General features: G+C 32.4%; 1 protein-coding gene across 1 annotated transcript; it reads right to left on the bottom strand.

The window, feature by feature from the left end:
• Positions 1–491: 491 nt before the first annotated feature.
• Positions 492–1,139, bottom strand: LOC115701999 (stress-response A/B barrel domain-containing protein UP3-like). Its single transcript, XM_030629466.2, has one exon. It carries the CDS (start codon positions 1,137–1,139, stop codon positions 492–494), a length of 648 nt encoding a protein of 215 aa, XP_030485326.2.
• Positions 1,140–15,602: the final 14,463 nt, after the last annotated feature.

Raw genomic sequence — 15,602 nt, 5'->3', positions numbered from 1 at the left:
GAATCACTCATCTCTTTCTCAACTTCTACTTCTATGTAGCTAATTAAAACTCTCGAGAACCAAAAGTAGTAAAACTCGAACTCCTACTTTCACATTAGAATCATTATCTTATCAAGTTTTTCCTTTTTTTTTTTTTGTTTTTTTTGTTTTTGTATATTTGTTGTTATAAATTAGTAAATTTATGAATTATTCTATATATATGAAAATTACCTTTTCTTTCATTCTTTCTTTATTTATTTTGAAAATCACTTTCTTTAACACTTAAATACTAAAATATCCCTAGTCATCTATTAGGATCATTTAACTGAAGTAGTAAAATCTTGATCAAAAACTATTACAATGCTCATGTGACTTGATACACGGTTCATCATAAGGTAATTTAACAACATTTTAAATTATTAAATTACTTAACTCTGATTTTCACTTAACATTACAGTAGTAGCACTTACCCAAAGTTCAGCCCTGATCTTTATAGATTAGAACACGGCCAACTATTGAGACGGGACCACAAATTCGATTACGAGTGTAGCTTCCAAATCCAAATACTCATTGAACTTCTCGTACTGCTTTGCATCATCCCCTGCTTCCAATTCACTTTCACTCCGAAATACCGCGAGAATCCCCATCGAATATCCCTTCCCTCTATCCGAGAAATTCGCGCCATAAGTAAACTCACTCACTTCTTCTCCTAAATTCTCCTTAATTTCTCTCATTCCCTCCAAAATCTCGGATCTGATCGTTTCGTCCCCTAAACCTTCCTTCAGCTTCCAAAATGTCACGCGCACGGCGGAGCCGGGAGGCACAGTCACCCGGTCACCGCCGAACGCGTCGGTGAACCAATCGACTGCGAGGATATCTTCGACGAGATGGTTGGTTTCTTTTTTTATACTCAGGTGGAGCGGGTGTACGCCATACGCGCTGAGTTCGGATGTGGATCTGAAGCGGCTGTGGGACACGTGAGTGAAGGCGAGTGAGGTGGAGTTTGATGATGATCGGAGTGGTGCAGCGGAGAGATAGAGGACTTCGTCCATGCCCTGCAAGCCCTTGATTTTGTTGACCATGGCGTTGACTTCGGACGTCTCCGCATTGTCTTTGAGCTTGAAGAGGATGACGTGTTCGATGTTTAGGGATGAAGACATAGTTGGTTTGGTTTTGGTAGAGCAACACAAGTGAAGAAGTATATCTTATATAAATCTCTATGTTATACATTGAAATTTGATAAATTACTAATTTGTATCCTGTACTGTAGTAATACATAATTTTGGGACGTGTTATAATTAAACATACTTATTAGACTGTATAATTACATGGTAATTGTGTATAATTACATGGTAATTGTGTAATTAGAGCCAATTATACTCCCTCCAATTCTCATGGTGTCTCATGTATAATTAAACTGAGTAATTAGTAAAAACATATTATTTTAAATATTAACCACTAAAAAAAAAAGTGTAACTACTTATTATTTTGATAAACTAAAATATTATAAATTCATATGTCATTATCACTTCAAATCTAAATACACTTATATTTTAAAATATAGTGTAACAATTATTAGGCTATATAATTACTACTCTAGTAATTACACTAATTAATTAGTAATGATTCTCCCAAACTTTGACATGTACTAAATCATATCCCATGAACTTTTTTGACCGTTAAAAATTCTCCCCGAACTATTAATATTGTTAAATTTAAAAACTTTTGTCTAATTTTAGTAAAAAAATTCTAACATGGATGAAAGTTCAAGGGGCATGATTTAGTACATATCAAAATTTGAGAGACATGATTTGGTAGATATCAAAGTCTGTAGTGCATGATTTAGTACATAAACAATCACTCAAACAGTAAAATTGAATGAAAGACAAAAGTCCTTACATTTAACAATCTCAATAGTTCGGGGGAATTTCTAACGGCCCAAAAAGTTCAGGGGTCACAATTTAGTACATGTCAAAATTCAAGGGAAAAAATTACTAATTAGCCTTAATTTTATTTACATGTAAGCAGTTTTGCTTAGACTATACATAAAATGTTATTTTTTATTCACTTAATTTAAGAGAAATGCTAAACACACTTTATTAATGTAATTAAGTATTGAGTCTCATATAATTTGAAAAAATAATTTTTAAAGAATATCACTAATCAATCATAAGACGTTACCTATACAAAATATTGGACACTTTTAGCACCGAATAGTTAATTTAATATGCAAGATAATGTGGAGCATTCAATGATTTGAAACTCCTGATTGGTTTGGTTCAAGTTGTTGATTGTGTTGGGAAGTGGTGGTTTGATTATTCTCTCGAGTGAGTTGTTGCTCATTATATGTGGTAAGGGATTTGGACATGAATTGGGAGATGTTAAGAGGTTTCAAATTATATAAGTCAAGAACATTAATGTAATCTACGGTATTTAACACTTTTTGACATATTATTTTACATAATTTTTTTTGACATAAAATTGCAAATTTATTAAATTAGCATTCTGAATACAAAATAGTTTGAAGATTAAGAGGAATAAAAAACCCCCTAAATGCTACGATCCCAGTTGAGGATCGTGCGTGCCTAGCAACAAAGTAGGTCGTACGATTTGTTGATCGTCTGACAAAACGTAACTGAACATCAGGTAGAGAGGATAATAAATTTCTACATTCATTAACAACTGTAAGTGTTATTATTTTGTGTGGCAAATTATGTAAATACTTTGTGCTTAGTATTACTGTCTTAATATTTGTCATTTTTCATCTAAGTTGTGTTTAGTTGCATCTGATCTCTTTAGATCTGTAATTGTTACCATGTCAGTTTTCTGGGTGTTTGTCAGCTTGTCTCAGCTGTCCTTTTCTGGTTTGTTAGTTAGTCGATTTATTTCTCTTCAGGATATATATATATATATTCTGTTGTTTTAGTTTTCTAACTAACTCTCTTCTGTTAGAATCATTTTCTTGATTCTTGCTCTGCTAGGGCAAAATATTCTTTTGTTTCTTGTTTGGTTTATATGCAGATGGAAATTCCACGAGTCTTCAAGAGGTTGAAGAAGGAGATTGAATCTGCTTGATCTGAGGGGAGTTCAAAGTAAACTGCTGGAGGTTCTTCAGCTGTGTGGATGCAAGGTGTTCTTGTGTTCTTAGATCTAAATGAGTTTAGGTCTCAAAACTTGAGTGTGTTCAAGTGTTAGGTAACATTGTGCAAAAGTTATTTCAGATTACATTGTTTGATTTGTAAAATCAGAACTGGTGTTTGTAATTGATTTGATTTTATAGTGGATGTTACTTTACCCAGTTCAAGGGAACCCAAGCACTACTCAGTTGAAATGTGTTTTCAATGTGAAGGAAGCTTGTAAATTTTGTGTTCTTTGATTATAATTTCTGGTTCAATTCATAGTAATAATATGTTAAGATCTATCAATTAGCTTTCGTAGAAATTAGGACTTTCAATTGGTATCAAAGCTAATTTTTTCATGTAAAAAAATTGTGATCTTGGATCTGTTCCTAATTTTGTAAAATCAGAACTGGTGTTTGTGATTTTCTGGAAAACTAATCCACTGCGAGTCTACTCTCGTTGTGCAACATAGTTTCTTTATTGATTGTGTGCAGATCATCGGGAAATGGAAATGTTCAGGGAAGGTGGGTCGACTTCTAGACATCCCATGTCAGAAGGGTCTAACTATCCTTATTAGAAGACTAAGATGTGAGAATTCTTGAAGGTTGTGGATGAAAGAGTCTGGATGGCTGTTGCCGAAGGTTGGTCACCCCCTACTATATTTGATGAGGAAGGATAAAAGATCAAGAAATCCAATGAATGGACATCTAATGAAATGGAACGTGCTAATTTCAATTCCAAAGCTTTACATGCTATTTTCAATGATGTCTCTGTTGGAATTTATTTTATCAGGATCTTAGATCTACTCACAAGTATGTTGTTTAACACCCTAAATATGAACTTTCTAAAACGATAATTAAACACATATAAAGTTAAGAAAACCTTACATTGGTTGCAGCGGAATAATGTCTCCTTCCACTCAGATCTCTAACCCTTGTATCTTTTCTGTCGCAGAGTATTATCAAGATCTGAGCCTGAATGTCCTTCTCTTTGTGTGTGATCCTTCACAGTCTTCCAATCTATGATTGAGGTACCACTTGCTGTGTGTGGGCACTACTCTATCACTAAGGGGTTCGAAATTGGGAAGAGGAAAAGAGAGAGAGATAGGGTCGGCTATAGAGAGAGAAAGTGGAAGGCTCAGTTTTTCTGAAAAAGGCAATCTTAAGAAAGCTTGTTGAAAACTTGTTATTTGACTGAGCCATCACTTTCTATTTATAGGCAACTACTAGGCTTAGGTTAGCAATTATTTGGCATTAAAATAATGAAAATATTAATTGGAAAACCTCACCCAAGTGGCCGGCCATAGGTGTTAATGGGCCTTACTTGGATTTTGCAGTTTTCACAATTTTTATTTCTTTTTTCTCAAAAACGCCAATTTTCCAATTCTAACCGTTTAAAGGCCAAAACTAATTATTTAATAACTAAAATAGAGTATTAAATAATATTGTCATTTAATATAATTATTAATTAGACATATAGAGTCTCTTAATTAATAAATAAACCTAGAATCTCTTTTCTTTACAATTTCACCCCTGCTTAGTGAAAATTCATAAATTAGACATAGTCTAACTTTAGAATTATAATTGATTAATTACAAATCAATTAATGAGTCTTACAAGCAGTATGGTCTCAACTAGAATGGGGACCATGGATCTATATGCTGAGCTTCCAATAAGTGAACCAAATTTACTAAGTAAATCCCTACTTATTAATTCCTTGTTGAATCCACTTTTAGAACTTAGAATTGCACTCTCAGACTTATATAGAGCGTTCTATATGTTTCACGATATAGATATGGTATCTCATTTAACCATTGTTATAATCTTAATATGATTAAAGATCCTCTATATAGATGATTTACATCAAGATGGGATAATTTTATCGTTTTCACCCCTCAATGTATTTGGCCCCTTAAAACACTTAGCTACCTGTAAATGATGTTTTAGTGATCTAAGAATTAGTCACTGAAACAAGAGCTCATCCATTTACTTCTATTTAACTAAGCTCGAAGAGAATCATCACTTGACTTCTATACACCAGTAGAAGCTATAGATTCTATATTTATGTTCAGCGCTCCCACTCAATCATACTATCATGTTCCCAAAATATACGTATCAACCTGACCCAAAAGTAGGCTTAATTAATAAATCAAAGAACATGAATAACACTCTTGAGTTGAGCCAAAGCATATCAGAATTTAGATTCTTATAATCTAAGATCAACTACTGATATTGACTTGGAAAGATACAACGGTAAGTTTATAATATCTTAACTAAGTTCAATATCGGTCCAGTCCAATGTATACTCCATACATTCGAAACTAGTATACTTTACCAATGTCCTGGAAAGAACATAACACTTACTCCAAGTGTAAGTACACATCATCGCTGATTATCACATCAGTGTAAATCCAAAACACTGATGAAACAGGGACTTAGTCTTTTGAATCATATAATCACAATCACATTCCACTGTGTTGACAATACTGTAATTGTGAATAAATATATGTTCTGGACTTAACAGATTTTGTGCATATATTAAAACATATTAAACCATAAGCATGTAAAAATTCATGCAAACATAAATCACTTCAAATTTCTTATATTGATAACTAATCAGATTGTAAAGGGTTTTATTTAGGGCACAAAACCCAACAAACTCCCACTTGCACTAACATAAAACAAATTGTGCATTTTAATCAATCTGTTTTCTTGATCTTCAGATCAAGTGTAGTATATTTGAATCCACCCAAACTTCTGGAAACAAGTTCATAAAAACATTATGAAACATCCTATTAGGGGTGTTCATAAAAACCGAAAAACCGAAACCGACCATCAAACCGACCAGACCGTAACCGAATTTTCGGTTCCACGTCATCACCGAATTTGGCGGTCGGTTTCGGTTTCGGTTTCTGACGGTCGGTTTCGGTTCTTGAAATAAAAAAATAGTTTAACCAAAAAACCGTCAAAACCGCCAAAAACCGCCCAAAACCGCCAAAAACCGCCTAAAACCGCCCAAAACCGCCAAAAACCGCCTAAAACCGCCAAACCGAAAACCGCCAAAAACCGTACGGTCGGTTTTATACGGTTATAATTTCTAAACGGTCGGTTACGGTTTTCGTAAAATAAAAACCGTAACCGTCCGGTCGGTTATAAAATTTTAAAAACCGACCATAACCGACCGATTTTCACCCCTACATCCTATACTATATGCTTTACTCATCAAGGGATACTGAAATCCTTACTGCTTATAAAGTACATCTGAATAAACAGAAGACATATCTCTCATATTTTAAAATTTGGAATTGAGATAATACAGTGTAGAATTTTCTTCAGTAAAAATAACTTTATGGTAATTTAGAATTTACAAAGTTATAAATCTTCTCTGGTAGAGTTTGAATTATTATAAAATAACTCCACCCCCAGAGTAACCACCATCTCAAAATCTTGAATGAGTTGGGGTAGATATAAAGATAACTAATATACAGTTCCTTAATATCTAACATATAGATCACTTTCATAAATCTTTCTTGAGTATCTTCTAACGTTCCTTATTTGATTACATCTCAGATAGCTCCCACTTAATAATAGATGTCTGGTTAAATAATACTTTTAACCTCTTATTGTTTGGAGGGATATCTAGTTGTGACTTATTATATTAGTTTGAAACTATAAGTTTCTTTTAAGATTTAAATCATCAACATAGCAAACTAGTATTTGAAGTGAAAAATACTTGCTAGAGATTAAGTAATCAAATTAAGATACCATAAAATGTTATGAGGATTAAGAATCTTGGCTCAAGTCATTCGAATAGACTATGCAAGAATTCTTTTATCTTATTCTCATAATTCTGATAAGTTATTTCTATCCACATGAATGGTTAGATTTACTTTTCAGTAGTGTTCTTAAGTTCCTATCACAATTGTCAACCAAATAAAGATGGGTAAAGAATTTTAAAATTCTCTCACTCAATTAAGGTAGTGTGATACATTATCAAAGAACTTTTATAGGTATCATTATTTGTACAATAGTAAAACTAAATTGGAACATATAATCAAGATCAATGATTTATACTAATAATAGCTAATTTATTATATTACTTTCATGTTTAAAGAAAATATGTGTTACATAGGGTACTGTAGAGTAAAGTCCACCCCTAAGTATATAGAGATTATGATCCACCCCTAAAGGTTATATAGATCATGATTCTCTAAGTGTTATAAAGATTATGTGGAGTTGAATACAATCCAGAGTTCATTAGATATAAAAGATCGTTGAACTGCATAGTTTTCTTAACTTTTCTCCACCCCTATCAGATCAAAAGATCCTTTTATTAAACAAATTCTTAATAATTGTATTAGAATTAACAATTATTTATAAACATAGAAATAATTTCTAGTGTTTATGTAATAATAACACCATGAAGAGTTTTAAATATTATAGAATTTGTACCAATAATAAAAATACTTACACATACAAACATATAAATAGAATTGGTAATTGTGGTTGAAGATAAAGTAAATGAAGCTCAATCTCATAAATTGCAATTTATATGTAAAATAAAATATTATTAATAAAAAAAATATATTGCAACATTATGAGAAAAACAGGGAATAAAAATCCCAAACTAAAATTCGAAATCCAAATTGTTTTTAAACTAAAACAATTAATTCAATAAATAAATAAATGAGCTTCATCTTTATCTTGGACGATCTTCATCCCTTTGTCCAGCTTTCTGATCCAACTCACTAAGATAGCATCTGAGTTCAAGTAGCTTGGGCTATAATAAGAAGAAAAATAAATAAACAAAGTTAGTGCAGAATCAATAATCTAATTGGATAATAATTCACTAAAACTCATCAACTTTATAGAAAGAAATACCTTGTTTCTTTGCAAGAAGTTTAGGACATTGGGGTTTCCAATGGCCTTTCTCATTGCAGTAGAAACACTTTCCTTTTAGTGCATCACCAGTAGCAGCAGCCTTTTTGTTTGGAACTGTTTTCACAGCTTTGGCTCGGTTCTTGGTATTTTTCCACTTCTTCTTTGATTTGGGTCTTGAAGTAGAGGCTACATGTGCCTCAGGTTTAACCGTCCCATTACCATTTCCAGAATTGTGAGGTTTACTCCCTTTCTTCTTGGGTCCTCCAATCAAATTTTCATATGTCTGAAGGTCATTGACTAACTCATGAAAGTCTATTTCCTTTTTATTCATGACATAATTTGATGTATAGGGCAAAAAAGCTAGAGTCAGACTATTCAAGATAAGGCTTACTTGAGTAGTGTGATCCATTTCAGCACCATGATTCTGGGCTTCCTGGAAATAACTTGCCATTAGGAGAACATGATCACACACATTCTGATGGGGTTCCATCCGTGCATCGATGAACTTCTTAGTCGCGTCAAAGCGAGACTGAATAGATGCCATACCGAATAGCTCAGTTAACTCCGTCATAATTTCTGCAGCCGTGTCGGTTTTTGCAAACCTTGTTTTAAGGGTGTCAACCATGTTGGAAAGCATGAAGTATCGAGCTTTATTGTTAGCATTCTGCCAACGCTCGAACTTCTCTTTAACAACTTTGGTTGCATTGTCACCCGGCTGTTCAGGAGACGGCTCAGTTAACACAAACAAGGCACTTTCTCCTATGAGAGCAATATTAATGTTCTCATTCCATTTTGGAAAGTTAGATCCACTTAGCTTATTTTCAGTCAAGAGTGATAGCATGGGATTTGACATGGCTACACAGGATACTACAAAATAATAAATAGAAATCAGTTATGGTTTAACACAAAATCCAATTCAGAAATTATAAGCACATAGCAAGTAGGAATGATAAGAGAAAATACTAAAAAAAAATACAATCTTAAATAATTTTCAAGGTTGTCAACAAACTGATATCAGTGTCCCGTTTAGGCGAGAGTCAAAGCTACCATCCATTGAATAGAGTTGTCAGCTCATCTAAAATGTTAAACATTCTAGCAACCTTTTATTCGATCAAGATTGGAATCCAGCGTTGTCCCGTTTAGGTGAGAGTCAAGGCTATTCTATCTTATGAGCTTCCACCATTGTTTCATATTTGTAAGTCAAATACAGTCGCCACCATTAGGGTGATCAATACAATATAAAACACTTACAAAGCTACTTATCTTTCGAGATTAAACGGTGCTAACTTGCTAATGAACGTTCCTCCATTAGGGAGGATTACTCACTAAAACAAAAGCTATGTAAAACCAACAATGGAGATCGAATATCTTAACAATAATAAAGCTCATTATTTAAAATATATTTTCTTTATTATTTATAATATATATATATATTCATTCAATATCAAATTTAGAATAAAACTCTAAATAGAATTTAATTTAATATTTATAAAATTATACTTAGATGGTTATGAAAATAAATTGAATTATTTCCATCTTAGTATTAATTTTTCAATAAATATTAAGAAAATTATTTAATTTAAGTTGTATTAATTTAAATTAATTTTCAACTCAAATTTAAATTTTCATAAGAATATATTTATTGTATTTTGAAAAAGAAAGTATAAAACTATACTATTTTCGAAATACTTAAATAATAATTACTTAGAAAAAATACTTCAAGCAAAAATATTACCTATCTAGATTTTCTTTTTGACTAATTAATTCAATTTCTAATTATATATTTTAATTCATTTATTTTAAATTAATCATTAAATGAAAAAATCATTGATTTAAGTTGGTCCAAAAATTAATTAAAATAAATATTTAATTTATAACTTAATCTATTTTTCAAGATAAATTCAAAACTATCTTGCATAATTAAATGCAATTTCGAAATTGATTAATAAAATAAATAAAATATATTAAGAAAATTATTTAAATTTAACTTGTTAAAAATAAATTTCAACTTAAAATAATTTTCTATTTAATTAAGTTTCATGAAAAAAAATATTTAAGTATCATGATGAAAATCAACTGAGATATTTAATTTTTCAATTTAATTAAATGTATTAAATTCAGGAAATAAATAATTAGGTGTAGAGAAAGCTTAATTATTAATCTCTAGTTTAATACTAGGAAAAATATTCTTAACTTAAATTGTACCAAAATTAATTATTTAAATAATTAATTTCACAATGTAAATATTTTCCTATTTGATTTTAGAAATAACAAGTAGTCTAGGAATAACTATCTAGAAAATATCTCATTTCAACTAAGTATCTTTTCAAAAAAAAATTTGAAAAATATCTAATTTAAGTTGTTATAGAAAAAATCTAGAACTTAAATATTTTCAAATTTGAATTCAATTAAATATCAAAAATTAAGTTGTAACCACTTAATTTGAAAAATATTCCATTTTAAATTTAAAACTAACTTAAAAAATATCTCAAGAATCTTCAATAACTAATTCCTAGAATTCCTCAACTTAATTTTAAATTCAAAAAATATTCAAATTTAAGTTAGATAAGAAAAATCAGTTAAAATAACTAATTTATAACTTAAATAGGAATATTTAATAAATAAGCTTCATAAAGAATCTAGTTAGTCAAAAATTCTTTATTTAATTAAATTCAAGAAAAATACAAATAGTTTGTCTACAAATAATATCTAAAAACTAAGAGTGTTTTTCTTAAAATTAACTTTAAAATATCAAAATGAAAATAAATTTCATATATTTTAAAAGTTAATTATGTTGCTAATCAATTTTATTAGGTCAAACTAATTTAATTAACCTAGCACAGTTATTCAAATCAGGCAAATGGGCCTTCACAATTGGGATAGTTCATGTGAGGGGGAGCTGGGTTCAGTATGTCGTACCCACTTCTATTGGCCCCCAACTCTCACACAAGGCCCAAAAGAGAGGAATTTAACCTTAAAATAAATAACTATTATTAATTGAATAGGTCCAAAAACTAAATGGACCTAAATAAAATCTATCATGGTGTGACATTTTATTTAGCAACAACCTATATGCATCTATAATAAAATAAACATATAGGCTCACACAGGCACAAAGATTTGGATGGACCCTATCATGTTACTAGGTAATACACAGATGAAAGAAGAATGTAAAATTTACCTGTTACAAATTATTTACTTGACCTATTGACAATTGAACCATGGGTTAAAATCAGATCATTGAATTATTCAACAAGTTAACCATGGCAATTTAGATCAAGCAATAATAGGTTTTATAAAACTTACACATAAGCTAAAACATACTCCTGCAACAAGATGAACTAGATAGGTTGATGTAGGATTTATTTAATTTTAAATAATTAAATTTCGAAAAAATAATAAATAGTAAAAAAATATATATATATTTCTCGGATTTTAAAAATAAAATAAAATAAAATTTAAAATTAAACCTACAATTTTGAAAAATTAGGTTTCAACTAACCTAAATATCATTTTAAAAATTTGCTAACCACTTTTAAAAATTTCATGTTATTTTATAAATTAAATATTCAATAAATTAATAAAAAAATAAATTAATATCTTTTTCTGATTTTATAATTTAATTTAAATAAATAAAATAACAAAATTTAAAAGTTAGCAAAATATCTTATTTCTATTCAAAATATCATGATTATAGTAATCTTATTTTAAATTTAAATAAGGTTAAATTATTTAAAAGAAATTAATTTTAAAAAATTTAATATCTGACCTTAAATTTAAAAAATAAGATAAAATAATCAAATTTAAAAATAAGATAAAAAAATTAAGCAAAAAGATAGATTTTTACCTATTTTCAGATTCAAATTTACTAATATCTAAAATTAATTTTAAAAAATTCAAATTAATTTATTTATCTATTTTCAGATTCAAATTTACTAATATCTAAAATTAATTTTAAGAAATTCAAATTAATTTATTTATGATAATTAGATTTGAAAATTTAAAAGTAAAATCAAAATACAAAACTACACAAAAAATCGGAAGTTAATTCAATGAAATAGCATGAAAAATCGAAGAAAACAAAAAAAATTGCAAGTGTTACGGACAGTATGCATTGCATACTGTCCGCGCGCGCTTGGGGAGGTGCTTGACCGAGAAACCTCAGCCCAGGAGGTTGCATGCAGCCTCTCCGCGCGCGCAAGGCTCGGTTTCTGTAAAGACCGCTTAGTTTAATTTAGAAATTAGCAGTTAATTATGTTTAATTATGAAAATTATTTATGGATATTTAAATAATTATTTATACTGTTATTTTAGAATTCTGAATGCATTTTTATGTCATATAGTGAACTTCATAATTTTGCATTTCCGGTGCCCGGCAACATGGAACTCGGTGTTTAGCTCAATAAAATCACAACTTAGCATGTTAGTATTGTGGGACGATTATTTAGACATTGGAAATGTCGGGAGTGGTCGGGAATTTAGAATTTCCCAAAATACCCTTTATGTGCTGTTTACCCTTTTTATGTGGGAGGGGCAAAATGGTCTTTTTGCCTTTTGAGTTTTGTCTTTAGTGAAGGTTTAATATTTAATTTTTAAATCTAATTTTCTAAGTGTTATGTGGCTGAAGTAATATGTTTAATTAAGAAAAAAAAACTCTCATTTTCCTCATTTTATTAAAATATCAAAAATTAGACAAGTCTTGCTTTCTCTCTCAAAGCTCTCCCTTTCTCTCTTTTGAATTCCTTGGGCTGCTAGGGTTTAGGGTTTTCTTCTTCAATTCTAAGTGATCTTAGCTCAATTCTAGTGTAGCCAAGCCAAGGTAAGTTCTTAGTTTTAATCTTTTGTTGCTTGAATTTTGAAAAGTGGAGTTTTGCATGTTTGTTGTTTAAACTTGCTGCTGTTAATTGTTGTTGTTGTTTTCAGTAGTTTAAACTTGTTTATTTGAGTAGAATGAAGTTGGTTGTGATGCATGCTTGTGGTGTTTATTCAAAGTTTTGGATTTTAGCTCAAAATTATGTTTTTATGGAAAATTGAGGAGTTGTTTGCTGTAGAGTTTGGTTGTGAGTGGGTTTGATTTCTGCAGTATTATTATGCATGATTATGTAGTTTAAATCAAGTTTTGATGCTTGTAGGTGAGCTTTAGCCAAGTTTGAGTTTTGAACTCAAAGCTTGGAGTTCACATGGCATTTTTCATATCTGTAGTTTCTGGGTTGTTATGATGCTTTGGAAATGTTTATGGGGGTATTTAGAACAGGTCTGGAAGTTTTGGTGTGAATTGGGAGTGTTTTGAGTGAGAAACGAATTTTTGAAGTTTCCAGCTCAAAATCGGAATTCTGGTTCAGCAACCGGAAATCCGGATGGGGTTCAGGAATTCCCAGAACCGGAATTCCGGTTGCAGAACCGGTCTGCCGGTTGGGGGATTTTTAGGAACCCTAGTTTTTCCCATTTTTATATTATTTAGGGTATTGCCATGCTTTTTATCGATAGGGAAATATCTAGTTTCTAGTTTAAGTCCCCGGGAAGTGATTTAGTGTATCACTTATTTAGTGTTGTGATTGTTATGGTTTAGGAGCCTGTAAATCATCGTGCAGTTCGTTCCACTCAGGTTGCCCGGCACACTTGAATTCGGAATTGAGGTAAGATTAGTATAACAGTATGCATATGTATTACATGTTTAGCGTGCATGTTAGGAAGCCTGTTAGATTACATTAGATATGTATGTTGGCTACGTACCATCCGACCATATCACATCGGTTAGGCTAGAGTATGACTAGCAGCTGGAGTATGACCAGTGAACCGAGTATAGGCTGATTCTAGGGTTGGTGGTACTGTGCTATTTGACCGTATCACATCAGTAAGGCTAGAGTATGACTAGCAGCTGGAGTATGACCAGTGTACCGAGTATGGGCTGATACTGTAACACATCGGTAAGGCTAGAGTATGACTAGCAGCTGGAGTATGACCAGTGTACCGAGTATAGGCTGATACTGTAACACATCGATAAGGCTAGAGTATGACTAGCAGCTGGAGTATGACCAGTGTACCGAGTATAGGCTGTTACTTTGTCAATAGTACCGTTGTACGAACGTTCGGGACTCACTATCGTGTGGGACACGGCGGTTAGGGTTATGGTCATGGGTATGGGCGTCTGATCATAACCTGGGATTTATGTATGTTTTATGATTTATGCTTTTCTTACTGAGTCTGTTGACTCGCATTGCTATATTTATGTGTAGGTAAGGGCAAGGCCAAGGCTGAGGAACCGTGAGGACGAGCCGATGAAGATTGTACATGTCGGGGCGGTTAGGCCTGGAGCGTATGATCCTCGGGACAACAGTGCTTTTGTAATTAGTCGCTTGGCGTCAAGTATTTTGTATTAGACAGTAAACTTTTGTAAAGTATTTTATAAATGGGATCCCAAAGTATTTTGTATGAAATATTATATAAGTTTAATTAAAAAGTAAAAATTTTAATTAATCACTATTGACCGAGATTTTCGGCAACTATTAAAATATGATTATAGTAGTGAGCTGTAAGAAAGCGAGATGAGGATTTTTACGTGGTTGGGGCGTTAATGAGCCTTAGTCCACGAGTCTTTGTTATTAATGGATGTATTTAATACAGATTCCACATTTGAGGGAATGTTATCCTCATAAATACAGAGAATGTTCTTGGTGAGTATTTTCTCTTCTTGCTCATATGCAGCCCAAGATTCTCGACCCCATTAAATGAGCTTTGAGGGGGTATTTATAGTGTTTTGGTGGGGTGATCCCTAGAATTGTTCTTACAAACGTATCTGTAAGTATCCATAAAGTTGGGTATTCCCAATGAATATACCATGGGTGATGCATGGTCAAATCCCTAGGTGCTGTAGGGTTTTTATGAGGAATGTCCTTTTTGCCTTGTGATTGACGTGACTCTTCGCAGAGTAGCCGTCGCTAGACTTAAATGATCATTACTGTGGCGCTGCTGTTTGGGGGTTGTGCCGTCAGACTTTATTGCGTGTTACAGTCCCAACACACTTCCTCCCATGCGGCATTAAATGCGACTTATTGCTCAGGAGAGGCCTGACACATCCCGGAGAGGCTTTATGCTATGCGAGCTTCCGGGAGTACCTTGTACTCCGGGTGCCTCCTCCAGGACCTATGCCCAGGGTGCTTCCTTGTGGCGTACAAAGACTTATCAAATATTTACAAGTTATCTGATCCACGTGTCCCTATTCGACTGGTCCACGTATTTTGGGCAAATTCGGGGGCAACATTTACCCCCCAAGCCTTGTTTACTTGGAAAAATAAACCAAGGCTTGTTTAGATGCCTCCGGTTGACTCCTCGGTTCCCTGGCTCAAGCCCAGAGCGCGTGAGGGCACACTTAATGATGACATTTAATGCAGCGATTCGCTTTTTGCAGGGGTGCCTCCGGCCGCCTCCTCGGTTTCCTGGCACGAGCTTGGGACGCGTGAGGGTGCATCTAATGATGGCATTAAATGCAGCGATTCGCTTTTCTGCAGAGGTCGATTCGTTTCACGCCCTTTGATTGATGCGGCGCATTAATGGTGTCAGACGGATACTCAAACGTTTCCACCGCCTTTATCGCAGCTCGATCTGGTCCGTTGATCTTTGGGTA

The sequence above is a fragment of the Cannabis sativa genome, chromosome 1, assembly GCF_029168945.1.
Source record: "Cannabis sativa cultivar Pink pepper isolate KNU-18-1 chromosome 1, ASM2916894v1, whole genome shotgun sequence".
NCBI lineage: Eukaryota > Viridiplantae > Streptophyta > Magnoliopsida > Rosales > Cannabaceae > Cannabis > Cannabis sativa.
Note: the sequence above shows the minus strand (reverse complement) of the source record. Positions and strands in the feature narration are given on the sequence as shown.